This window comes from Sycon ciliatum, chromosome 1 (genome assembly GCF_964019385.1).
Source record: "Sycon ciliatum chromosome 1, ocSycCili1.1, whole genome shotgun sequence".
Classification (NCBI taxonomy): Eukaryota; Metazoa; Porifera; class Calcarea; order Leucosolenida; family Sycettidae; genus Sycon; species Sycon ciliatum.
In genome coordinates this window covers 50243624-50270557 of record NC_088643.1, presented here as the reverse complement: position 1 = coordinate 50270557, position 26934 = coordinate 50243624, and the positions used below count along the sequence as shown (strand labels likewise).

At 47.1% G+C, this 26934-nt stretch overlaps 2 protein-coding genes and 1 long non-coding RNA gene across 6 annotated transcripts in view; 2 read left to right on the top strand and 1 right to left on the bottom strand.

Annotated features, from left to right (window-relative positions):
• The first annotated feature begins 306 nt into the window (after positions 1-306).
• On the top strand, positions 307-5032 carry LOC135830884 (solute carrier family 15 member 4-like). 3 transcript variants are annotated; one of them, XM_065343098.1, is made up of 3 exons: positions 307-1756; positions 2477-2909; positions 3733-5032. In XM_065343098.1, the coding sequence occupies exons 1-3, from the start codon at positions 629-631 to the stop codon at positions 4005-4007; spliced, it is 1836 nt and encodes a 611-aa protein (XP_065199170.1). In that variant the 5' UTR covers positions 307-628; the 3' UTR covers positions 4008-5032. The 3 variants fall into 3 exon arrangements, with proteins under 3 accessions (XP_065199170.1, XP_065199172.1, XP_065199171.1); XM_065343100.1 differs by having other exon boundaries at positions 308-1660; XM_065343099.1 differs by having other exon boundaries at positions 308-1702.
• Positions 5033-14162: 9130 nt separating this feature from the next.
• Positions 14163-26934, bottom strand: part of LOC135830882 (mucin-5AC-like) — a 124468-nt gene continuing 111696 nt past the window's right edge. Inside the window, exons 1-4 of one of the 2 annotated variants that reach the window (XM_065343096.1) lie at positions 19295-20955; positions 18115-18232; positions 17507-17574; positions 14163-15700 (exon numbers count right to left, since the gene is read on the bottom strand). In XM_065343096.1, the coding sequence (XP_065199168.1) occupies positions 15066-15700; positions 17507-17574; positions 18115-18232; positions 19295-19628 (1155 nt within the window). In that variant the 5' untranslated portion in view covers positions 19629-20955 and the 3' untranslated portion in view covers positions 14163-15065. Of the gene's footprint in view, positions 15701-17506; positions 17575-18114; positions 18233-19294; positions 20956-26934 lie in introns of those variants that run through there. The other variant, XM_065343097.1, reaches the window with a different exon arrangement.
• LOC135830883 (uncharacterized) lies at positions 15739-16824 on the top strand. The gene is made up of 2 exons (XR_010556124.1): positions 15739-16176; positions 16771-16824. It is a non-coding gene; the product is annotated as an uncharacterized LOC135830883 (long non-coding RNA).

The window sequence follows — 26934 nt, the reverse complement described above, 5'->3', positions numbered from 1 at the left end:
ATACCCACACCAACCATGCATGCATGGCCAATTCACCAATTCTATGTGTCAGCAGATGTCTTCAATAAGTGAAGTCATACAAACACCAGGACACAGTTGGCACTATCGCAGTATCGGTTATCAGGTAATCGGGACCGCCATCCGCATAGCCGCATGCTTGTCCCTAGCGCCGGCGCCTACACGTATACAACAGACTCAGTACAACACGTAAAGTGGGGCCGGTGAGTGAAGTGCCAAAACTGTGAGTGCCTACTTCGTGTGGCGCGTGGCGTTCTGACTCATGAGCTGGGGAGCTTGGGGTCTTTGCGCTTTGATCTGGCGTCTTTGCGCCTTCAGGCTTCAGCAATTATTTGTAAACTTTGTAGGCTAAAGTTGCAGTATGACTCTGTAATGTTGTTTCATTTTTGACTTGAGTGCTCATGTCTTCTTTGATCCACACATAAATGCAAGTGGTGGTTTAGCGTGTCCCCGTGGTCATGCCTGATGCAGTGATGGCACGTCTGCAGCCCTACACTACAGTCATGTAATTGTGGTCATCATGGCCATTGCCGGCCGTGTGCATTGTACTAGTCTAGAATAGTAACACACTTTCCATTCATACTGCCGGTCAGGCCAGGGAGAACAGACAATGTCGCTATCAGAGAGTACTCCCCTTCTAAACTCAGCGAGATCTACGGTACATAATTTCACCAGTCAAGATGAAGGCGAGCAGCATGCTGCTGGAAGTGGAAAAACGACAAAGTCGTTCCTGCACCGGTGGAACTGGCATCCGTCTAATTGGGTGATTCTGATTTCTGCGCTGTCAATATCTGAGGGCTTGCTGACGAATCTAGGGTTTTTTCTGGAGTATCATGGCCTATTGGAGTGGTCTCCTGCGCAGATCAACATGGCTGAATTATTCGTCGCAAATATTCCACAGGTCCTGTCAGTTGTGACTGGTGCGCTAACGGACACCAAGTGCAGTCGGTACGCTATGCTACACATGGGCCTGGCCCTGCAGCTGCTGGGTGCTGCGTCAATGCTGTGTTCGGCCGGTGTGACCTACTTCCAGGAGAGCGGCAGCACCATCGCTAGCCAAACTGGCATGCCGAACGCGAAGAGGAGAACCATGCTGCAAGTACTGGTGCTGCTCGGTTTGGTACTCGTCGGCCTGGGAATGGCTGCCATACGTGGATCTATTGTTGTACTCGGCATGGATCAGTTTTGGCGGCGTGGTGAAACTGTGCAGAAAGCTAAAGAGTTCTTCCCATTGTACTACTGGTGGATAAACATGTCGGCGTTGATCAATATGAGCTTAGTGTCCTTCTTTCAGGTCAACTGTGGATTCTTCGTTGGATTCATGCCAGTGTTTGTGTCGTATGGACTATCCATTGTTCTGCTACACTGCTGCAAGCGTACTCTCTTTTCTACGCAGCATCTGACAGATGAGGGTGGCATTGTGCAGGTGTTCAGTGTTTATCTCGATGCCTTTCGGGTGTGGCGGAAGCAGCGGCGACGGCTGCATCCCGAGCCCAGAGCGAGGCGCATGAGCACTACGGAAGAAACACTGGCCAAGTGCAAGAAGTGGACTGGTTTTCTCTCATATGCTGATACTGAGCACGGAGGTACGCACTCCAGCAATGATGTGGTGGATGCGCGCAACTTCTACAATTTGCTGCTGGTACTGATTCCCATGCTCTTCTACAGTGTGATTATGTCACAGGTACAATGCACTGCATGCACCGTGCATGGGACTACTCATACTATCATGTCACAGGTACAGTTCACTGCATGCGCCGTGCATGGGACTACTTACACTATCATGTCACAGGTACAATGCACTGCATGCGCCGTGCATGGAACTACTTACACTATCATGTCACAGGTACAATGCACTGCATGCGCCGTGCATGGGACTACTTATACAATCATGTGCGCATTTCCCTTTGTCACCCCTGCCAACGATCACAGATTATACCAGTACATGCGTGCATGTGACTTACGCAAGAGGTACACAAAAGGAAGTATATAGGGCTGTTTTTTGTTGTAACTCAGAGTTTCATGGCAAAAACCAATCATCAGACAACATAAGCATGTGACTTATGTACATGTATGTGCTAATCTCCATCAGTCACTCTCGCCAGTGAGCATGGCAATGACAAAACTAAGGCGTCAAGGGCTAAAGCAGTGTCAAGGACGTTCACAATGAAAGTGGCCTCGGTTTGCCCCGTCCACTTTGGATAGAGCACAGACGATTGATATATAACTTTAAAAATAATTTTTAACTGTTACTAGAGTTACCATAGTTACTTTGATCAACTCAGCCGGCAGTGTGATACCGCGTGAGAGTGTTCTGATTTGAGGACTAAAAGAATTGGATACCGGACATGATCACTTACACTCGGCACTTTTAATTTATATGAGCACATGCCGTGTTATTTTAGTTTTTAAAATCTGCCTGTATCGTTATGCTATTGCTTGTTGATGACACGTGCAGACGATCACTACTTTCACTGCCCAGGGAACTCTGATGAAGCCAGTGATACCAAGAGATGAAGACACCCCGCTGGGCCCGTCACTGCAGAAGCCGTTCGTTCCGTCCGGTACAATAGCCGCCGTCAGCTGCCTGTCCATTGTGGTGTGCATACCGGTGTTTCACGGCGTGGTGTACCCGCGTCTGGAGCGCTTAGCACGCTGGCGCATTACCCTCTTCAGGCGGATGGGAATCGGCATGATCGTGGCGGCGCTCAGCGTGCTGTGCGCTGCCGTTGTCGAAATGCAGCGTCGCAAGCCTGACCGCTGGAACCAAACGACAATTATCGACCCGGTGCTTTTCAACCACAACCATACTGCTTCCAACTTGCCTATCTTCTGGCAGCTACCCCAGTATATCTTATCAGGGGTTGCAGAGACACTTGTCTACATATCCGGTGAGTGGGAATGCTGTTCTATCTTGACTCATGAGTCAGTAGTCAGTAGTCAGTATCTGTTGCCATCCGTGTGTTGTATTACTTGTGACTTTAAAAGCGTTTGCTCAGGCAGGACACGTACAGTATACTCCCCACCACAAGAAGAGAAACCCTGCACGTAATTATACGGGTCTCTGTTATCTCTGCTGTTGCAGAAGCCCCACAGAACACCCATGCAGACGTGCACATTCTTGGGGTGGGGTGTGTGTGGGGGGGGGGAGGGGGGGGGGGTATAGCATGATGATTATTGCCTCCCCCCCCCACACACAAATAGTACATCAGAGGTTGCAGCTTTTGCGAATTTCAAAGTTCTCACAATAGGTCATTCGAAACTGGAAATCTGTTGAAGGGCGACGTGGTAGAACGTAATTTAAAAGACGTTTACTATGTCCATTCTGGAAAAAGCGGATAATTGTTGTGCTCTTCTGTGCAATTTTGAGACTTGATGCACCAAGTCAGCAAATGCAGTCAAAGGGGAAAGTTCTCCTCAGATGAACGGGCATGGAGTAGATCATAAAGTATTGAAGAGACGTGTGAACGTCAGAGAGATGGGATTTATAAAGAAAACCTCATATTTCTACAAAAACCTGGCTGAAAGCACTGCTAATATTACCACATTTGGGCTGTTTTGCCCGTGATGTTGGCATTGTAAACATCGTGTGCGTTAATGTCTGATCAACTGGGTAGAGTGATGGTCTTTCTGGGGCATGTGTTTGACACCATTGTTCTTTCTGTGTGTGCATGTGGTCTTTGCACACACACTTACACACTTCTTCGTGTCCAGCCCTGGAATTCGCTTATGCCAAGTCGCCGAAGACAATGAAAGGCCTGTGCATCGCCCTGGTGTACACAATGTCTGGCATCTCCGGTTTGCTGAGCGCCGGCCTGATGGCTCTGCTAGTGTCCTACTCGGCGTCGACATTCTACCATGACTCAGGACCCGGCGGCGTCCACTACTTCTTCTTCTCGCTGGTTGGTGTTATTCTCCTTGGCAAAGGACTGTTTACACTGACCACATGGCGCTACAAATTCCGATTGAGAACCAGCCCCGGAGTTTGATTTCGACATTCTCTCGATATTCTTCTCTATTTCTGGAGCAATTTTTTAAACCTTGATTTAGCTGCTAGCTGTCCGGAGATTGAGTAAAGCTTGAGCTATGTATAAAATCACACTCTATGCATGTTGGGCCATTGCCTGTTGTTCTCAATGGCCATGCGTTTGAATCTTTAAAAAAAAATACCGTTAAGTACCGCGAGAGCGCCCTGTCTCACGGAAGCACACCATGCCACCTTGTTTTTTCAGCCAAGAGAAGGGAAATCGTGTGGCAGAGCACTACAAATTTGTTTAGTATGAGAACTTCAGTGTACAAGGTAACACTTCGCATGTTTTGTGTGGAGCCCACACCCGCTCGAAGGAAATTGAGTATGGATTGACTGCATAACGTGCAACGTGTGTACTAGGTACATGTAAGCGTCGTATCACCTACGGACAGGGCGCCACCTCCACAACACGACCACGAAAGGACGCGATGGTGGGGCGCTCTCGCGGTACTTTACGGTGATAATCATCCGGGAGGCTTGGTTCCAAAGTTTGCGAAAGGCATTGTATACCCTTGAGAACATTTCCATGCGAGAAATGTCCATCGAAAACTCTAACTCTAGCGGCAGATATAGTATTTCAAGAGAAGCTTCCAACCATATCCGACTTAAAACTTTATCGTAATCGACTGTTTTCTTTCTGTGGACCAGAGCACTCGATACAGTTTTTTTTGTATTTTTGTATTGATTTTTTTGAATTCGGTATCTCAACAGTACAATGTACAACTTGGGAAGATCCGAACAGTTTCACTCATCTGCTATTTTTTGTTGACAATTGTTACCCAGATGACGCCAGTTATTTCAGAATTTTTCATAGCTTCTATAGCTCAGGCTATCCGGCTGGCCGACACAAACCAAGCGAATCCTCACGATGTTTCCAATCCTCTTAGAAACCATGAGTTCCCTTTTAATCACGGCTCTTCATTCTACAGTTGTGTCAATTTACAATTCAGAGAAAATCATACGAATATTTGCAATGCCACGAAATGGCACTCAGCTTGCCATGACTGCATGAGGTAGTCGACATTGGCTCTTAATCCCCCCCCCCCCCCCCCCCCCACCGCAAGTGTACATCAGTCCAGATTTCACTGCTGTGGCTGTTGCACTGCCATGCCATGTGCTACCAGCTGAAGTGCGGGTGTGTTTTTAGCGGTGTATGTCTTCATCATGGACCGCACCATTACATTGTAGGCATTGAGAGGGGGGGGGGGGGGGGGGGGGAGAGAGAAAAGCCTGAACTGCAGATCATGATGTATGGCGTACTACAGTACTACACGACTTTCCGTAACCATGGTAACAGCAAGAGTACATAAACCACGTTTTTGTAATTAAACCATGTTTATGTTATGTATGTAGGCAGGCATAGTGGGATGGTCTAAGACCATGATTGAGAAACAGAGGGTAGATCTACCAGGTTCAAGTCCTGCTTGGAAGCGGAAGGATTTTTTCCAGCCGTGCTGCGACCCACGCTACAGTGTGTAGACTCTACTGTTTCTCTGAGTCTGAAATGAATCTGAAACTGCAGTGAGAGCACGCGAGAAACGTGCGTGTATGCATTTGTCCGACATATCGACATGTAGTCTTTGACTTGACCTTCTGACCCATGCCATGGGGCCAAGGTTGCGGAAAGGTTGAGAGGTAGTTCGCGAAAATGAAGAAAGTTGCGAAGGTTGCGATTTTTTCCAAACCAACGGCAACGAAAAGTTGCGAAAGAAGTGGCGAGCATCTTTGGGAAAGGGCTATCAAACACCTTTTGTGGATCTCTATTTAATTCCATAAACGTGGTTTATGTACTCTTGCTGTTACGGAAAGTCGTGTAGTACTGTTGAGTGTTGTACGCCATACATCATGATCTGCAGTTCTTTTCTACAAGACATTCAAGCAGTCCAAGCCAGCCTACCCACGTTGCTGTAATACCTTCAGTGGTAGTATGTTGTGCTCTCGTCATCATCATCACGATCCTCACCTTGGCTTTTGTGGGTCGGCGACGAAAGAAAAGGTGAGAATAGAACCGTAGCACGGGGATTCCAGGTGGTCTGCTCAAATTGGATACTTGACCAGAGGTGAACATTATTGACGTAATCCGTATTGCAAGAATAGACCCTTTGCACAATAAGCGAGAGGGGTCGAGACGGGGCATGCTGTGCACGCGCTGCACACTTGGCATGCAACCAGCATGCGTGGTTTGCTGCAGGACGTGATCAAGTTTCCTGTGACAGGCTGTGTTTTCACGGTCCCGACGCGATGTTCATGTATGTACTCCGCAGCCTTTTTTATTTGAAGTTTTTTTAGTTCTGAAGGAAGAAGTTCCGAAACGCTTTCCAAGGACCACTGTTGGGTTCTTGTTTGCAGCAACCGTCATCCCTAACGTTAGTCTAAGGAACCCACTTGTTTTTCCATGCGTTCCCTGGTGATGCTGGCATTCCACACTCTGGAATCCTGGCTATCTGGCGAGAAGAGGGCCGCAGTGCTGCGATATCGTTCCCAGTGTTGTGCTCGGAACACTTTATCCATGACGACTTTCATCCGACCTTGCTTTTGCGAAGATATGGAACGCCCTGCCAAGAGACTCTGGAGCTTGAGAAAAAGGCATGACCCATCCCTGTCTTCGCTATTGGAAGATCGACTGCTTGCTGGCGCTGCTCGAGCTGTTGATGTTGAAGTGGAGAGAGACGCAGCCTCATCGTTCAGGTGTGCGGAGAAAGTCATCTGAGTGCGAGCTGTGGCTGTGTGCACGATATGACAGACTTTCACATTATGCACATAGCCACCAAAGTAAAACTCATGGACACTATCCACGGGCCTGTTCACTTGTACTACTCCATCAGCTCCCTCTTCACTGTCGTCGGCGACTTGCCCCTGCGTTGGAGACAAGCAAGCATGCTGTGGCACTCACTCTGGGAAACAGAGGTTCATCACTCATCCACTGGGACGCATGAAATGTTGGGCATGATGAAGGTACACTCGAGGAAGTGGTGCCCTTCTTAGTTCTAGGAGCATCAGGCTTCTGCATAGAGAAGTGTTCTCTACATCGACAGGGGAGAGAAGGTAGAGAAAATAAAAATAAATTTCAATCTACAGTAATCCGAAATATCCACTGAATGCGGAAAACTTACCTCTCCAACAACTCCTTCTTTTTCCAGACAGATACGCACCCTCATTCAGCAGAAAACTGTTCAGTTCCTTCACAGACCATTCTTCATTTGACAGTTCGTCCACGAGTTTCACAGCCATCGACGGCAAACCACTCGACACTCTCTCCTCCATCTCCAAAATGGAAACTGAAATACAGTGTTCCACCATGCTCAACAACTGATACTCTGCACAAAAATCGAAGAGGATGCCCCGTCTCGGATCACGTGACCGTTATTGTGCAAAGGGTCGATTGGACGGGTCAACCTTTTTCGCAATAAGGTCCGGCCATGCGCGAACCGGCCAGGCCGGGTGCTACAGCCCTGTGTTAAAGCCCTGGAATATGAGATACTCATTAACTGGACGTGCTCCAAACCATCTGCAAGTTGAAGGTTTATAATTATGGCTGTGCTTCGTTTTCACTGAGCCCCACAACCAGTTTCAGTTCTTCAATGAATCTGTGATCGCAGTAACTTCACTGTATACCGTCGCTGTATAGTATTCCGAATTCATACATGATTGTATCGATGCATCTTGGCTTGATGTGACTGTAAAAGTGTGATTGGTTTCCAGCTATCAGCTACTATTATCCCTAGTGTGCCCTCCTTGAATTCTTCATGGTGCTATGTTAACATACATACTAACATGGTGCTAATGTCATTATTGTCGTTCACATATCTAGAATGGCTGTAACCATCACCGACGATGCTCCGTCAAGTACACCGCAACAATGTCAAAGCCAGTGCAAAAATGCAGGTACATGTATGCCCGGTCTCTCAACACTGCTAAAGTGCTAATGTATACGTACTTGTACAGTCTTCAACAAGACTTAGTAGCAGTGCCACAGTTGCAAAAGAAAAGAAGAATTGTTTCAAAACACCGTTTTGCCAGCTTCAAAAAAAATTCACGGTTCGCAGTTTTCCGCTTCCGCAGGAACGCCACCACCCTCTTGGATCAAGGTGCAGATGCAGTTTCCAAGCTGTGGGAGGTGAGTAGATCAGACCCACCACAAAGTGGTCAAAGACCGAAAATTCCATTCACGGCATCCATGTTTCCCTCGTGCCAGGCCACGCGTTCCCAATTAACTGTGGGTCGCAGCACGCCTGAAAAAATCCAGCATCAAAACAACAGGAAACTCGTGATCACTTTCTGCATAAATTTTCCGAAATTGGGAGTTTCTTATCCAATTGCTAGCAATCTACATAAGAAAAATTGGGGTAACCGCCTGACCAGACCATGGCCGCTGATGAGCGTCACGAGAAAACGTTTTGGTTACTCCAAAAATGACCTGCCTTGATATTATGTGTGTGTGTGTTTTAAAAGTGAGTTTAATCCTAAATTCTGCCACCATCTGGTTTTCATTTCCTGTATTCTATCCGAATGGGCAATTTACTTACTGTGTACGTATTTTATTCTTTCTCACTGCTGCCTAACCACCTTGAAGCCCTTGGCTGTCTACCAAGTCTGGATGTACATGTACCCATGGACCCAATGACAGGGAATACTTATACAACCTCTCTGACGGAGAGTTCCGCCCTACCAATTGCTGGGAATACGGGATTGGATCAACATTTTACAGCAGAGGCAGCAACCACAACAACGCTAGGCTGGGTGGACACCACTGGGCACAGGAAATCAGGCAATGATGGAGGAAATCTGCTTCCACAGGATGTGCCAGCAGCGTGTGGTAGGACAGGCACGGCTCAAATTGATGTTTCTACCATGATCACCAGCAAGTGTGCAGAGCAAGAAGACAATCAACATACCTATAATCACAATGATTTATTGTACAATTAAGGGCGGTGATACCCTAGGAGCACCTAGTGACGACACCGAAGTCTACTATTGTGCAACGGATGAGTTCACAGATGGTGAAGAAGCTTTCGCTGGGGAGTACATCAACACTGCGTCAATTCTCACCAATGACTGTCCTCCCCGTACGAAACGCCTGGTACCCACTACAGCTGTCTATGTCAACAGCAATACCTGTAATGAAAAACGGTTTAAACCAGCCAATCCGGACAATGGACATCTTGACGATGTGTCCCTAGCTCTCCTTCCAGCGCCACCAGAAGATGATCTTTACCAAGACTTGCAGCCTTCCAACAACGACGAAGTGTACATCAATCCATACCTCCCAGTAAAAGGGCCATGATTAATGCCATGATTAATGCCTTGCAGCTCATAGCCGCATCCATCAAATGCAGCCATGTACGAAAACAGAAAGCCAATAGATGCCACATCTGACCTCGCGTTCTAATTATGTTCACATGGCACCCGGAGTGCTTTTTAAAGCATTGTTCGTCAGCCTTTCTATTTTCATTTTTTTCATTTGAGTTTCCTTGGTGTTCTTTCTCATAGCCAACATGTTGTTTTGGATTTTTCCTTGGGTTCACCGACACCAATTGCTTGGATTTTTTATTTGGTTAGCATTGATACACCCTATAAGTGCATGACTGTATATAGCATTTCCTGAATTCTCTACTTCCTTGCATTTTTTAAAGAGATTTTCCGGAGAGCCCTGCCAGGAAGAGGTTTGAGCAGCACTGCAGAAGCGAAAGTTCAAGCACCAGCCACCCCATGGGGAGACCACTATGCAAAATATCACCAATAGCAATAGCAAAAGCAATAGCAAGCTATAACCTCTACACACATCTCAGGAGCATCAAATCTAATCACACAGTTGCCCGTCGTAAATTATCGCATTATCGTATGCGTGAAGCAATGGTCATCGGTGCACTGCTGGACACAGTGCGGTGCATTTTGGTGTAGTGATGGACTGTGATGTTGCATACAATGGCACATTAATGTTTGGTGTATGTGTGTGCTATCTCAGTCATTGTACCGTATACTCTGCCGCAAACAGTTGTCTACATCTTTCACCCAACACCTACAAGTACGATTCCAGCTACAATAATTATTCATTCTGATTCTATGTTGCACTAACATTCTGATTCTATGTTGCACTAACACGTTCACACACAGACAAGGCATTCTACATCTCTCCCACCTTTTCTCCCAACACCTTTCACCGGTGCTGCTATACACTCCACAAAATACACACACACACGCACGCACACGCACACACACACACACACACACACACACACACACACACACACACACACACACACACACACACACACACACACAACACACACACACACAACACACACACATCTATTATATCTGGCCCTTTTGTTTTCTTCACCTGCATTCTTCTCATCACTTTCTTACAGCGCCCCACTGCATACTAATACCTTGTCAATTCCTTGGTACTGTGCATTTTTGTTTCACTGTTTCAACTATTCCTTAACGATGGGCCACACCCCAGAAATTTGATGAATATGAAGTAACATTTATCTATTATTTATTTATTTCTGCACCTCGTGGCATGTCAAGACAGCCAATTGAATTGAGGAGAGGGTGAGACCAACCACGGAAGAAGAGAAAAAAAGAAAATGAAGAGCACGTACACAAAGTGGGAAGGGATTAGCAACTTACAAAGCAATGGGATGCTCAGCGAGCTTTGCAGCGGAAGTGGGGGCTGTGACTTTGTTTACTGGGAGATACTGAAGTGCTGTCTGACGAGGGTACGGAATTTGGGCATATCTGGAGCTTGTCTAACACTGGGAGGCAGTTGGAGCCACGTGGAGTAGGAGGAAAAGAATGGGGAATTTACGAATAGGGTAGACCTAGCTAGGGGAGACGAACGCAGCTTCGGGTGGTGCCACCTGAGTTGAACCAATTAAGGGACTGTAAATGAGCAGGGTGCTGGTCAAGAAAAATTGAATGTGCCAGGGTGCACTTCAAGTGGAAGCATCAAGGTAATGTTGCAGAGTGGTAGTGGATGCAGCAGCATACAAGTCTAGATTTGAGATATAACGATCAGTACGAAATATGATGCGCAGTATACGGCGATGGAGAACTTCTAATTTACCTATGTGGGTTTTGTTAATGGTGGACCAGGCAGGGAAGCCGTACGTGAAGAGGGGAAGAATGTATGATTTATAAAAATTAATCCGGCAATTTTGGGGCAAATGGGACAAGTGACTTGACATTACGCCGACAGATCGGCATACTTTGGACGACACATGATCAGCATGGTGAGACCAGGAGAGGGAGGAATCTATGACAATGCCAAGGTGTTTATGGTGGGGCGCTACAGAGATAGGGTGACCGGGATCATCGGGAAAGTGGAAGATGGGCACTGGATCTGTGGGAGGGGGAAAAAGGAGGAGCTCGGTTTTGGTCACATTTGGCTTAAGGTACCAAGTGCTCATCCAGTGAACAATGTCGTTGATACAGGTCTGAACTTTGGGGTACAGGGTGGCGTGAGATGGGGAGGAAGCAAGGACAGTGGTATCATCTGCAAACAAAGAAAGATTGGGAACTGAATAGGGGAGGTCATTAACGTATGTTAGGAAGAGCAGGGGACCTAAAATGGAGCCCTGGGGCACTCCGGATGTCACAGACTCGGGGTCAGATAAGGTTCCATTTACTGTGACGCACTGATTTCGGTCCAAGAGGTAGCTAGTTATCCAGGCGAGTAGGGAGCCGAAGACACCATGGGCACGAAGTTTGGCGATCAGGCCCTTGTGCCACACGGTGTCGAAGGCCTTGGAGAGGTCGAAGAAACAGATGCAGGAGACCTGCCGCTGCCTGGTCTTTTAGGGAGCAGAGGTCTTGGATTATGCGGGACAATTGCAGGGATGTGTTGTCCTTACGACGGAAGCCAGATTGTGCGGGGTGAAGAAGAGGGGAGATATGGTCGTACAAGCGGTCGTACACTATTCTCTCTAGCAGTTTGGAGACGCAGGACAGGAGGGAGATTGGTCGGTAATTAGACGGGTGGTTCTTGTCGCCTTTATTTTTGTACACTGGAATGACAGTGGCTGACTTCCATCGTGACGGGAATGTGCCGGAGGAGAGGGAAAGGTTAAAAAGAATGGAGAGTGGGCGGGCAATTGAGTAGCTCAGTTTCCTGAGGATCTCATTGGTGATCCTATCAGCTCCGGGGGATTTGTTCAGAGGCAGTCTTGCAATATACTTGTGAACAGTCGATGAGGTGATGATCAGGGAGTGCAATGTAGTTGCTGGTGGAGGTAGGGAGGAAATAGTGGGAATAGGAGCATCGGGGTCAACCTGCAAGCCAGCACTGACGAAGTGGCGGTTCAATAAGTTACCAATGGATGCCGGAGAGGTGCTTGTTCGACCACTGGGGCCCACCATCTTCGAAGGTATGACCCGGGCACTGGTAGGATTTCGCAGTTGACGAATGAGCACAGGGAGGGATGGGAGGTGAGGGTTTGTGGGAGATATCGTGGCACGGAGGTTGCGGATGTAGCAGCGATGGCAGGATCTGGAAAGGCATTTTACATAGTTACGTTGGTGTTTGTACACATGTGCAGCAGAAAGACCGCGCATGAGTGTTTGGATCGTGAAAGATTGTTTTAATTATAGGGCTGAAATGATTATATTGATTATCCGTCTAATCGATCATTACAACGAAACGATTTCGATTACGCTGTCTGTTTCGATTACGCGATTCTAAAAAAAGTCGGCAAGAATCAAAAGAATGTCATGTTCGGCACTACTAGATACTGTACTTTGTTCTTTTCCTCGTTTCTTTTGTTATCCATATGTTTTCCAGTAGGGCTGTGAAAACAAATAAATAAATAAATGACTGTCTGCACCCGCATATGTGATGTGCCACTGCACTGTGTAAGAGTACGCGGTTTATCTGCATATGCGTGTGTATATTGTACATGTGTATGTGTCAACACGGCATACTTTGTTCTGGTCTGGCGCGACGATTTCTAGGATGCAGTAATCGATATCATAATCGATATCATACTCGATAATCGAATCGGTACAAGGGTAGGTTAACCGATAGTTGAAAAGTGTAATCATGTCACCCCTAGTTTTAAAGGTGTAAAATAAACGGCTGCAATGGAGTTTGCGAATTCTCAGAACATTACAAATTATAAAGCTGGTACAAAGCGAAGAATTCATTGTGTTCACACATAATAATATCATAGGGTCCAGTGGAAATCCCAGTCAGTCTCTACTCAGAGTTTATTGCTACGACGCAATCACTGGGAGATTATCCTTAGTAACTTATCCAGACTCTGCATTGTACAGTGGACTGGACAGTGGACTAACCACCCAACACTGTACAGACTGGCATGACAGTGGACTATATTCATAAAAAAATAATAATTGTATTCTTATCAACCACCACACCACACCGCTGCGCTCTTCGGCCGACTTCAACACGTTGCCACTGCACACCATCAGCAAAACGACACTTCAGTTGGTACTCTGCTCCTTCAGACAGCAGCTGTTTCGATCATCAGGATCTCGCCAGTGAAGGTTGATAATGTAGAATGGCTAGCAGATAGTGAACTTCACCCTGTTGTAGCAAAAAAAGGGGGGAAACATAATGGCGCATCTTCCAAAAAGTATAATTATTATATAATTATAGCAAGTCAGGTGGCACCTACAAGTCGTAAAATAGTGCATGAACGCTCAGCGCAATGTTGTTTGCTGGAAGGCACATACCGGTACATGTACATGTTACAGATAGGTGTGATGGCTGGTCACGGGCAGGATGCCAGGTGTAGTGCTGAGCCTGCACTGCTGCTCTGCTCTGCACATGCCCCATCCTCTTTCTTCACTGACCATATATGTAGTATTATCATTAAGACATTATTTCTTCACTGACCTATGTAGTATTATCATTAAGACATTATTTCTTCACTGACCTATGTAGTATTATCATTAAGACATTATTTCTTCACTGACCTATGTAGTATTATCATTAAGACATTATTTCTTCACTGACCTATGTAGTATTATCATTAAGACATTATGCTAGAAGAAGAGTGAGAGTACATAACCACAGGAGTATGCAACTCTGCATACGGGGTCTGGCGCGGGGCTTTGCCTGCATTACGTAGCCACGGAATGTGTGCCATTGCGTCATTATTGATCTGCTACAGTTTCCAGCTTCGAAATCCGCTTTCCTTGGAGACTTTGGACGATGCTGTTGCTTTTGTGTGTGGTGATCCGTCACGCATAGGCGCTGCCTTTGAACTTACAGTGTTGCACGTGAGATTGTATAAGCTAAACCGTAGGAAAACTCAAATCCAGGCAGCTGGATCATCATTGTCTCAATGTAATGCAGCCAGCGCGCAGCAGACGGCACGCATAGCTCGGAGACTAGGAGTTGCACACTCTTGGGGTTATGCACTCTTGGTGATAGAGCTAGTTGTGATGTGGGATGAGTCATTTGTAGAAGGAAACTACGACTGTACGAGTGATAGCAAGTAAGACTGGAGACTTGGTTGGACAGTTGTCACTGTGTGACTGCTTTACATTATACTTCAAAGTACCGAAGTAGACGTTCCATTTGTATGCTGATGCCGATCCAAACCTCCATATTGATGTCAGTCCTTAAGAAGTTTAGCAGGTGAGAATGACATCGGACAGTCTTGATCACAGTTCGAAGCAATGGCAAATGGTCTCGACAAAGCACGCGCGCAGGTGACAAAAGCAAGGACATCATTCAATGTCAGTATAATTATGGATTCAGCATTTTTAAAACGATCTTTGGAGAAGAAATACAGGGTGAAGAGTACAAAATCATGTGCGTGGTCGAGTGTCCATACAAACTAGATTTGTGGTGCATCAGTGTACCTCAAACGTAGAGATGCGCATGTGCAATAGCTACAAGCAGGCATACCAAAACTGGAGAAAACTCACTTTGCATTATTACCCATCATTAAATTTTCCCGTCCCAACAATGGCCGGAGCAGCAGAAAATCAGTGCTTTTGCAGAGGCAGATTGTGCAGTTTTCATTTATGACAAGACCACTGCCAATCCTCACGCCATATGACCTGGAGGGTTCAGTTTCATGTACACTTGGTCGTCGAGGGGAGCCTGCAAGCTTTGGTAGAATTCACCACCTGTTTCTCTATCCGATTTGCCTGAGTTCAACTGTGTTTCATCACTGGCACTCCTGTTAGCATAGATGACTAAATTACTTGCTGGAGGAAGCTGTGAACTGGCAGTATGCTGTGCTGGGCTCTGTATGCCTTGATCAGCTGAATGCGCAGCACTGGTGCCTTCATTGAGTACACCAGCCTTGTCAACTGAGCAGCTGGTCATGAGCACTGATGCAGTGTTGGCGTATTCGACGTTGGAGACAACCTCAATGGCTGGCGTGGTGCCAGTACTACTACTGGCAACTGTGTGTCCACCATCTGTGAACTCATCAGTAGAACAATAATAGGCTTCGTTTTCACCAGAAGGTGCCAGCTGTGTCTCACTATGTGTGGTTGCCCAACCAGTCATCGTAACGTATGCATCGTCACCATCTGGGATCCCTGTAGATGTTTCTCCTACTCCTGCATACTCAGAAGGTGGTAGACACGTCATTGTTTGCAAGGCTGTGTAGGTGTCTCCTGTTTGTGTGCCCATGGGTGCGCAGTCATCCTGAGTTAGATGATCACAGGGACCTTAAACATAGTTGAACATTGGTGGCAAAATAACACACACACACACACACACACACACACACACACACACACACACACACACACACACACACACACACACACACACACACACATACACACGCACACACACACACACACACACACACACACACACACACACACACACACACACACACACACACACACACACACACACACAGAATAGTCAAAGAGGCCACAAGGAGACAGACATTTAAAAGATAGAACAGGAACAGATCATTTGTTGCAGTTTGTTTTTATTTTACTTCACCAGATACACAGGCATTCCTGCCTTCTAGACTCTCGGTAAAGGAAAATAAAGCATATTCTGCGAGGAAAATGATGTGAACATGAATTGACGATACTATTATGAGTGATGAAGATTCGATTGAATGGAGGGAGATGGATGCCGGCGGCGACCGCATCATCTAAGGCATTGGCCAAGCCTACAGCAGTGGGTAAGTCAACTAGCCATGCGATATCGAGCGAAGGCATTGGCCAAGCCAACAGCTATGGCTGAGTTGACTAGCCATGTGCATGATATTGAACTTGTCCATCGCATAAGCCGATTGCCTTGATGATAGTTCGGATAGGTAAGCCGCGTCCATAGTTTATCATTTTGTTTGTGCATGCTGAATGTTGTGCTGTGTATCCGGATGGTTGTTGTTCCTTTTTCAAGTGTACACAGCTCTAAGCTGTTGAATAGTTTAGAAGCTGTTTACATGACTGTATAATTATATAGCTGTTTACATTACTGTATATATTCACACAAAGATACCTAACCTATGAAAGATGAAGCAGATTAAAATCATACTTGGGCTGTTAGGTAGGTCGTCAACAACACATTGGTATGTCCATTGGTTGTCCATTGTTTTTGTACTACATTTCACGCTTTTTAGGGTTTTTTTTAGGTTTCTTCACATTTGCACCTTTTTCATTCTACGTGTATGGGTCACGTATTTCAGCGTTGGAATTTTTAGCTATTTTTCTTTACCCTGTTCTATCACCTTTCTGCTGAACACAATTCATTGCTCTTGTATCTTTCCTCTTAGCTGTGTTCCACCTGACGACTTGTGGATAACTTTCAAAATATTGCTGTTGAAGAAGCCCAAGCTTGTTCTCTTTCTACGCGTGATTGTGCGCGGGGTTCGCCGCTGCGTGTGCTACTACGCGCAGACCGAACGTGGAAGTGTGTTGGCTATTTTCTTGAACTCTCCTTGCAATCACAGCAAGAAACTGTTGCTCTGTTTTGTGTACGTGTGTGAGAGGGAGAGCATCGAAAGAGCCATCGTCAGGTCTACAACCCAATGATATAATTTGTCTCCTAGGAAAAATTGTACGGATAAGAATAAAAAATTAATGAATGATAATGTTTGGATGCACAGGAAGCGTGAGTTTCGAAGACCGAAGAAAATGTTGAACGGTCTCTGCTGGGATGACAGCTACACCGGAGCTCAGTGGTCAGAGCATTGCTGGCCTCAAGCGAAGGTCCATGGTTCAAGTACTGGGGTGACAGCCAATTTTTTCTTCAGAATTTTCCCGTTTGCATCTTTCCCTCGAACCAATACAATTAATAAGAATATTGTTTCAGTATTAGCAGTGCAGGGAGAGAGGGGGAAAGATAGAGATAGAGAAAGAGAGAAATATAAATGGAGGGAGAGAGATGGAGAGAAAGTGATAGAGATAGATAGAGATAGAGATACAATGTATTTCTCTCTCATATCTCTCTTTCTCTCTCTATCTCCATGACATAGAGATAGACAGAGAAAGAGATATTAATATGCATACCTGCATTTTCATCTTGCCTCTGGTGTTGTAGCGTGCTTGAACAATGGTCAGTGATAGTTACAGTCAATCTGGATATGTAACAACATTGTACATTGAAAACTGTAACAAATGCAAGCAGGGCATGAGCAAGGGTGCAGTAGTAATGGGCAAAAAAATAATTCACGGCTCGCGTGAGACTCGGCTGGAAACCGCTGGGCAAGAGACGTAGAAAAGAACATGATCCTGTTCATCTAATTCTGGAACTGTGGCTTCCGTATCTGTGTGTGTGGGGGGGGGGGGGAGGGGAGGGGGGGGGGCAGGGGCAGGGAAGGGTCAATGTTTTTTTTCAGATCTAGATTTCTGCGACAATAGTACTATGAGCGCTGGGTTGTGCTGTAAATGCGGCGGCTCTAGTGTGGTGATATGTAATTCTCCGCCAATGTAGTTTGGTGATACAAGTACACATGTTTGGCAACGAGTTAACTAAAATTTCTACTCACATTGCATGTTCTGGATCCCATTACTTCAGTACAATAATACTCCATGAAGAAAAGATTGGACTGATTGGCTTGGAAATCATGTTTTATGATGCCAAATGTTGCTATCAAGCCTGGGGTCATGTATCTCACCTTTTCCTTCGTCTACACACCAGAGTAATAGCACAAGTGATCATCAGCAGAACCAGCACTGTCATTCCTGCTCCTATTGCTATGGAAGTGAAGTCGCCAGAACTGGATGTGCTTGAATCTGAAACACGCATGGAAGTCAGGCAGTAGTATAAGCTCGAGGGCCGTTAAATATAGAGTTTGTGTTTGTGAGACACGTGGGTAAGAATCAACGAAGAAACTAGTGAGATCCAATCTATGGAAGAGTGCAGTGGAGTTTTGGCAAAGCCTGACATATGCAGCTGAATGCATGCTGGCATTGTTTTAGTATGTGTACTCACCAGTCCTGAGTAAAGTAGTTGAATTACCTTATTGGTTATCACATATGGGTTTTTAACAGGGCAGATACATGGGGTCTTATCTGCTGGGATTCTACAATGTTCCACACTATCTTCCGGACCCACTCAGGTTTGGGAACAATGTTGGAGAGGTTCTCCAGAGCGAAACTTCGCATTGATTCTCGCGTCCGGGCTTGAGAACTTTGTTTGCGAATGTTCGAGCGAATTTTGTGTTTGCATGACTTTCCCTCCAATGACGCACGCGTGCACGCGTGCTGTTTTGGAAACATGTGGTGAGTTTCGATCAGATCAAAGATGTTATTAGTTGCGAATGGCTGTACCCTGAGATGAGAGCTCTTTGACTACGTTGTCCATGGCCAGAGACTCACGGACAAATGAGTTGACTTGGGCCATAATCTGGCACATCAAACCAGATCCACCTGCATATCCAAAACACCCATCTCGACTGTACCTAACTCAGAGGAGCTGAGCAGTCAGGTGATCCGAGACGAAGTTTTACTTTCTATACATGTACAGGAGCAATACACACAGTACAGGAACATGGGCGTAGGAACCGGTCCAGCAGGCCCGGCGGTCGCCGGACCAATAATTTTTCGAATTTTTTTAACATTTCAACCTTGTTGAAGGCTTGTCGACTCTTGTACAGGTACCATGTTTTACATCGACAATGCGGTGTATCATCAGCATGCATATTCTTATTTCTCATATCATTCTGTAGCATTAAAATATGGCCTTTTAGGCCCAATTTTCCAAAAAATCCCCCCGCACCCCTCTCTCTCAATTTCGCCGCACCAATATTAAACTGCTTCCTACGGCCCTGATGAACATGGTATTGCTGGCCTTACCGGTATTTAGTGGTGGCTTTTGGGACACATTTGGACCTCCCACATCACTGTGCATGCTGTTGCTGGGTGTTTCACTGCTGCTACTGCTGGATCCTGTGAGGCTGGATCCTGTGAGGTTTGAATCCGGCAGATAGCTGGGCTGGGTTGTTGGCAGTATGATAAATGTATCTGCTTGTATTGTACTTGAGGAGGATGTTGGTGCACCGGTAGTTTGCACTGATGTTGTCACAGTAGTTGGTAAAACGGATGTTGACGGTGGTAGATCGTTGATGACTTGTATTGCACAGACACAGAACAAGTTGTAATTTTGAGAGCACAACCCAGTGGGATTCATTAGTCCGCCACCTCTATTACAAACTTAGACAAAATGGCATAAATTTACTTTAAAAATTAAAACTATGAATTCCGCTATTGTTGTCATTTTCATCCGAATCCGGTATGTGTGCAATAATAGATACGCTTTTGCTTTCAGGTCAGCAGTGTTAGGACACGATCCACACTGTTCACCAGTGCTGATCAGAGAGTGTTGAACAAAACAAAACAAAAGATAAGCCAGGTGAACTGCTAGTTGCCTCGTGAGAGATACAAAGTATTCTTTTAATTCCCGTAGCTATGCAAAAGACGTTACTTCAGTAACGTCTGTCGCTAGCCAGGGTCCACACAGCTTTAATTCCGTGTTTGTTTGTGCCGTCGGCATGCCTGGCGCTATCCCGTACCTGTCCCGTACCGTACCATCAAAGACAGCTGGCCACAATATTCAAATAGGGCTTTCAAATGCAAGATCATAACGTAAAGCAACTTGGAGGAATGAGTATGTATGCGAAGTGTATCGGGGGAATGCATGCAGGGCGATAGTGCGGGTTCGAATCCTAGGTTATGTCTTGAAAAAAAAATAGGAGAAATGAAGAATCTATAACATCCCTATGCTTTTTTTTGCCTAGGTCAACAAAGTGGTGGATGGTGTCGTAATACCCTCGAATGCAAAGAGAAAGTTTATTTCTTTCGCTCAGGGCCCTACACTATGCTTTTTTGCCTAGCTCATCATGCATGTTATTCGAACAGATGGAAACTTTTCACAATACAGTGATATAGCCGATCAGTTCGTTGTGGTATGGTTGGGCATTGTAGCCGTCATGGTCGACGTAAAACACGATTTATATACACAAGCTTGGGGAGCAAAAGTCTCTCTGTCCCATAAGCCGCCACATACCAGCTAAATACAAAACCATGCACTTCACACGAGCTGACTTGCACGCGTGGCCCTTTTCACGAACCCAGACAAAGGGATTGGTCTATTATAGCGCATGTACGAAGTCACTAGATTACACCCGCACCAGAGATGAAGGCAAAGGCTGTTGCCAACGAACGGCAAACGAAAAAGATGCCCGGCGCTATCCCGTACCTGTCCCATACCGTACCATCAAAGACAGCTGGCCACAATATTCAAACAGGGCTTTCAAATGCAAAATCATAACGTGAAGCAACTTGGAAGAATGAGTATGTATGGGAAGTGTATCGGGGGAGTGCATGGAGGGCGATAGTGCGGGTTCGAATCCCAGGTTATGTCTAAAAAAAAATAGGAGAAATGAAAAATTTATAACATCCCTATGCTTTTTTTGCCTAGGTCATCAAGGTGGTAGACGGTGTCGTATTACCCTCGAATGCAAAGAGAAAGTTTATTTCTTTATCTCAGGGCCCTACGCTATGCTTTTTTGCCTAGCCAATTAAATTAATGGAAAAAACAATTTCATCAGTTCTAATAACATGCATGATGAGCTAGGCAAAAAAGCATAGCGTAGGGCCCTGAGCTTCCAAGCTCTCTCGTAGCGAAGTAATGGTGGTCTAGCATTTGAATGTTTAGTCCAGCCTTGGCGCATTTGAGTCCTCGATGTCGCAATTCCTTGCAGATCAATGGAGCTGCAGAGCTGCTTCCATTCTGGCCTGGCCCGAGCTGCCTCTTGCAGCTGGTGGAGATCCCACAGGGTCTCCAGCTGTCCATGGCCCTTTGACTTCAAGTCTGATGACAGAGTTACGGTACTGGAGGGTCGCTCGGGGGCCTTTCCTCGCCAGTTGCAGATCTGAGTGGATAGATATCCGAATACCTGTATAATGAACTACACCGGCAGTTGTTTTCCCGGAGCAGCATTTTCCACTTCATAAGTAACAGTCCAGTGCATTGATCCCTGGTCACTGTGTAGTGGAGATCCCGGGACCAACTCCCTGCGAAGCCCCAGACTTAGTATTGCTATGTTGGTTGGGTGCATTGCGAGCAGCCAGAGTAAATGGTGCCGCATTTCCTCGAATATGTTAACTTTCAAATTAACTTGGAAACACGGTACCATTTGCCTTGGGGTTTGTTACAAATCCCAAGACAAGACCAAACAAGGGGTGTGACTTACAATCAAGTGCAATGTTTTACTGAAGTGAACACACTGTAACCATGGTGATGAAGGTCTCAAGATGGGGGTGCAATTTATGACTGGATGCAAACTACAATCGGGTATATACAGTGTTCACATTAGCTGTGTGTTAACCCCCCCCCCCCCGTGTTGAACAAAAGATTGGGTCAAGCAGGCAATATTTTCACATACACATGCTGCTAAGAGTCGCAATGGTGCGTATCTGTTAGTACTAGTATCTGTGTACAATTACGTGTATGTACACTCGTGTGTGTGTGTGTGTGTGTGTGTGTGTGTGTGTGTGTGTGTGTGTGTGTGTGTGTCTATACAGGGTATTACGAGACTCCAGTAGAGGCTCCAATACAAGGGCATTGTCACGGAACCAATCTGGCATCCGCCGCTTGTCCCGACCAACCACCTGCTCCGCCGCGTCAACAACAGCCGACTTCACGGTACTCCACTTACAGTCCACAGACGAGGCGCGGTCATACGTGGCTAAACGAGATTCAAGACTAGCACAGTACTGAGCACGTACAGTAGCCACACGCTCAGCCTCCTCTTCACTCATGAATGGCTTCCGATTGAATTGGTGAACAGCAAACTTCCGCGGCCTGGAACGTGCATCATGATGGTACCGTTGCTGCACAACGTCAGGTAGCCGGTATTTCATGCGGACAAGACTGCTCGCTACAACTCGCAACGCAGCCGATCAATCCCTGTGTGCCTTTTGTGAGGTCGCATCCAGCTTGGGTCTCACAGTGAGCATGACCAAGACCAAGCTTCTCGTTGCAGGTTTCGGAGTTTGCCCTGCTGATTGCTCTGATTTGGTCATTGGCAGTGATAGGGTTGAAGCAGTCACCTCATTCCCCTATCTTGGTTCCACCATCACTCCAGACTCGCGGTCGCAAGCGGACATTCGGAGCCGTCTAGCAAAGGGTGCAGGGGCCTTTGGTGGTCTTCGGCGCATCCTACATGACCGGGGCCTGAACCTCCCTACCAGGCGCCACTTGTATGTCGTTTGCGTACTGTCAACGGTTCTGTATGGTTCAGAATGCTGGGCGCCGTTGAAGGCAGATTTAGATAGAATGGACCAGTTTCACCATGCCAACATTCGCTCCATCCTTGGCGTATCGCGAGGCTGACAGTGGGAACAGCGCATCTCTTCACAGGAACTGCGAGCACAGTGGGGTGATCCCACACCATTGTCACGCATGGTGCAGCAGAGACGGTTGGAGTGGCTTGGGCACCTGGCTCGTCTTGATGACACCAGAGTACCGAAGCAGTTGCTGTTTGCCTGTCTCCCTCAGTCTCGGCCATTCTGTGGACCTCGTCGTCGCTGGAAGGACACCATTCACACGGACCTATCCGTGGCTGGAGTGCGTAACTGGTTTGAGTTGGCAAGCGATCGTGGAGAGTGGCGTGGAGTGGTGACAGCAGCAGGTGAGGACAAGGAACCTGCCCCGAAGAGCATCGAGTGCCCAACCTGCAACCGTCTGTTCCGCCGTAGTTCCGACATGGCCCGGCACAAGTGTTCAGCAATCCGTCAGCTCCCGGTATCGGAGCAGCCTGGATCAGTACAGTGTCCAACATGCAACCGATGGCTACGTAGCAGAGGAGGCTTTGCGGTGCATAAGTGTCGGCTAGGCGATGTCGACCAGCCGCCGGCCCCTGCCCCTGCTCCTCTTGTTGTTCCGGGTGTAACTTGCACCAACTGTCAGTGTTCATTTAAATCGGCTGCGGGTCTCAAGCGTCACCGTTGTGGAACCTGTCCAAAGCGCCCTACTGTGGCTGAACGCCAACAATTCAAGTTTCACTGCCAAGTTTGCCACAACCGACGGTTCCGGAGGCGGCAAGATCTGGAACGCCAGTTGCAGCATTGCCTTCCTCCCCCCTAACCTCTCTGACAGTACCTCCCATCTGGGAGCGGCGTGGCCAATCCTGGCAGCTGTCAATAGTAGTAGCAGTAGTGTGTGTGTGTGTGTGTGTGTGTGTGTGTGTGTGTGTGTGTGTGTGTGTGTGTGTGTGTGTGTGTGTGTGTGTGTGTGTGTGTGGTGTTTCCACTACTGTGTCAGCACTGCTCCCGGAGATTTCGGCAGTCCAGGGACCTGACGCGGCACCGGCGTGTATGCTCCTACCCCCCCCCCTCCCGCAATGGGACCATGCCCCCTTTACGGCAGTGGGTCAACAGGACAGCACAGGTGTGGTGTGTATACATGTGTATGCGTGTGTGTGTGTGTGTGTGAGAGTGTGTGTGTGTGTGTGTGTGTGTATGTGTATGTGTATGTATGTGTGTGTGTGTGTGAGTGTGTGTGAGAGAGAGAGAGAGTGTGTGTGTGTGTGTGTGTGAGAGTGTGTGTGTGTGTGTGTTTGTGTGTGTGTGTGTGTATTGTGTGTATACATGTACATGTGCGCGTGTGCGTGTGTGTGTGTAGGGGGGGGGGGGGCTTATTACCTGGTCGTTGACAAACAATAGGGAGTTTGGCCGAGCAATGAACATTATCCCATTTAGAGCCACGGGTATTGTAAAAAGGTTGATACCACATTGCTACGCACAGTTGTGTGAGTTGATCTGGTGGGCTTGGCTGACCTTTGCTCCAATTTGTGTACATTATTGTCTGGTTATCATCAACTGACATCCACTTGAACGATGGGTAGACCTCATGTGATTGAATGCCAATCCAGTTTGTTGTCTTACTTGGCTTAGTCTGGTTGATACACTGATTCTCAGCACCGTTACGTGGAATTGCTAACTTGCTGCCATTCCGAAAGCTCTTGCAATACTTCACGGCTTCACTAAAGTTTATAGTCTGGTCGACAAACATATATTCTATCCCGAGCCGACCACAAGACTTCCATTCTGTGCAAAGTCAATAGCAACACACAAACTGATGTAAACTAACCTCCAAGACCCAACTGAATTAGTTTTACTGGTACAATAGAGGTTTTCTAATTGTCCGCAAACTCCAACACAGCCATTTACAAATTTAGGAAACTTCACTTCTCAACTCCAAACTCCAAAAACGGTCTCTTCACTGCGATTAAAATTCAAATTTACATTACAACAAATCGCAGTGAAGAGACCGTTTTCGGAATTTGGAGTTGAGAAGTGAAGTTTCCTAAAAGTTACAATAGAGAGTTAGAGACCACAATTAATTAATTTATAGGATGTAGCATGACAATAATATTATTTATAGAGAGGGGGGGGGGGGAGATCATTACGTCATCCCAGCAGATGTGTGTAGAAGCCACGGTGACTAACTCGTACAACTTCCAGCCCTATACTTCATAAAGTACCGGGGCGGAACCAATTCCTTCGATATCATGGCATGAGGCTGGAAGCGGTACAGGTACTCTCGCCGTGATATTTTGTCAAGTTTTCAAAAATGTGCCATTGATTAGAAAACGAGTACAGTCCTACGTAGCTATGATCTTTGCTGTGGCTACGGTGCCATTGGTCCTGAAGTAACACAAGCAAAACTTGAGCAGTGAGAGTCTGCCCTCTGAGTTTAGTGTTTGAACTCGTTGAGGCCAGGAGTCTAGTATTGATAACGCGAGTTTTGGGTAAAATTGGATCTAGTACAACTCTGGCTAACCACAGTACAGTGTAGCTGGTCGATAGGCCCATAATGTCACTCACTAGTGTTATTTGTTTTCTGTGTCTGCAGTGGGTTCCAGACCCGGCATGAAGCCAGAGGGGGGGGGGGGGCTGTGCAGTCGGAACCAGGGAATATTATCACCAGGCTACTGCCAAGGACACCAACCAACATGTGTGTGTGTGTGTGTGTGTGTGTGTGTGGTGTAATCCCAGCACAAGTTGCTATGTCTAACATAGCTGTTCGCTATCATCGCTTCTGCGATGGGCATGTCTAAGGTGAGGTCTGAGGTGTGTGTGTGTTCTCGTCTCCCCAAGCGCATTCTGTTTGCCGAGGGACTCAACACAAGGCCCAGACATGGTCCCAAGAAAAGTTGGAGGGACATCGCCGCTGCTGATCTGAGTGCTCAGTGCGTGACAGGTGACTGGTGCGACTTGGCACAGGACAGACGAGACTGGCGCCTCATGTGCAATCGTCCCCGACCGGCTGTGGCAGGGACTTCCGTCGGCCCAACGATCTAACTCGCCACAGGAAATACTGCAACTCCTGATGCTATCATTGCACGGAGCAATGGGCATCCAAAGGTCCAAAGGTGTGTGTGACCACCTGGCTTGAGAGTTGCGAGTAGCACTCCACCACCACAGCCCGCTCCTGATCCTCTTCTCTGTGTCTGTGGACGCCCGTTTCGTCGACCAGGAGACCTGAAATGACATGCCAAGTTCTGCGCTCGTGTTCTCACTTGAACTTTCCGACATTCGCTATCATTGCGTACGCAATGGGCAAGATCAAGGTCAAGGTCAAGGTGTGCTTGTGTGTGTGTGTGTGTGTGTGTGTGTGTGTGTGTGCAGTAAGCTGCCCAAGGAGGCAGTTTGAAATTTTTCTGCTCCTGACTTTTTCTTGTTTTTCGAGTACTTTTGGGCGAAAGAGAGGCCTGGAGCGACCCCTTGAGGGTTGTCTCCAGGGCCAGTACGTAGACAGTGAGCTGCCGACGACGGGAGCCACGTAGCAGGAGGACGAGGCGAGTTTTTTTGATACCGCCACCTCTTGCTGCGCCCGAAGTCGCCACTCGCGGTGGTGTGACGAGCCCCCGAGTGGAATATCTCCATCCAGCTCCGAAAAGCTATGAAGTACGTCAAGGAGAGGGAGAAGAGTGGGAGAGAGGGACGGCGCTGCTTGACGTTTGGGTCGTGGAATGTTCGCTCCCTTGTGGAAAGGAGTGGCGGCGTAGCTACGGCGAGCGTTTCTGGCCGAGTAGCAGAGGACAAGAAATGTCATCGTGTTGCTGCCGAGCTGCGCAGGTTGAGCGTGGCGGCGGCTGGATTGCAGGAGACACACTGGTTCGGCGATGACATTTATGTCGTTGACGGTTTTACTATCTTGTGTTCGGGTCGCCCCGTGCCTGGCGATGGAGCTCCGGGCAACAGACGAGGAGAAGGAGTCGCCCTGGCACTCAATAAATTTGCAACAGACGCGTGGAAGAATGGTGGTTCGGTCTGGCGGACTGTGGGCCCTCGTCTTGTCACTGCACGTCTCAAATTCGCCCTGCGTGGGGGAGAAGTCGCATGGGTGACGGTAGTCAGTGCGTATGCTCCGACTTATGCAGCTCCGCGTGCCAGCAAAAATCAGTTTTACGAACAGTTGCAGGAGG

Bases quoted from the DNA above. Each gene is read 5' to 3' on its own strand.
- LOC135830884 (XM_065343098.1), top strand. From the start codon at position 629: ATGTCGCTATCAGAGAGTACTCCCCTTCTAAACTCAGCGAGATCTACG. The intron at 1,757-2,476 runs GTACAGTTCACT...TGACACGTGCAG, and splicing joins CTCATACTATCATGTCACAG to ACGATCACTACTTTCACTGC. The intron at 2,910-3,732 runs GTGAGTGGGAAT...CTTCGTGTCCAG, and splicing joins GACACTTGTCTACATATCCG to CCCTGGAATTCGCTTATGCC.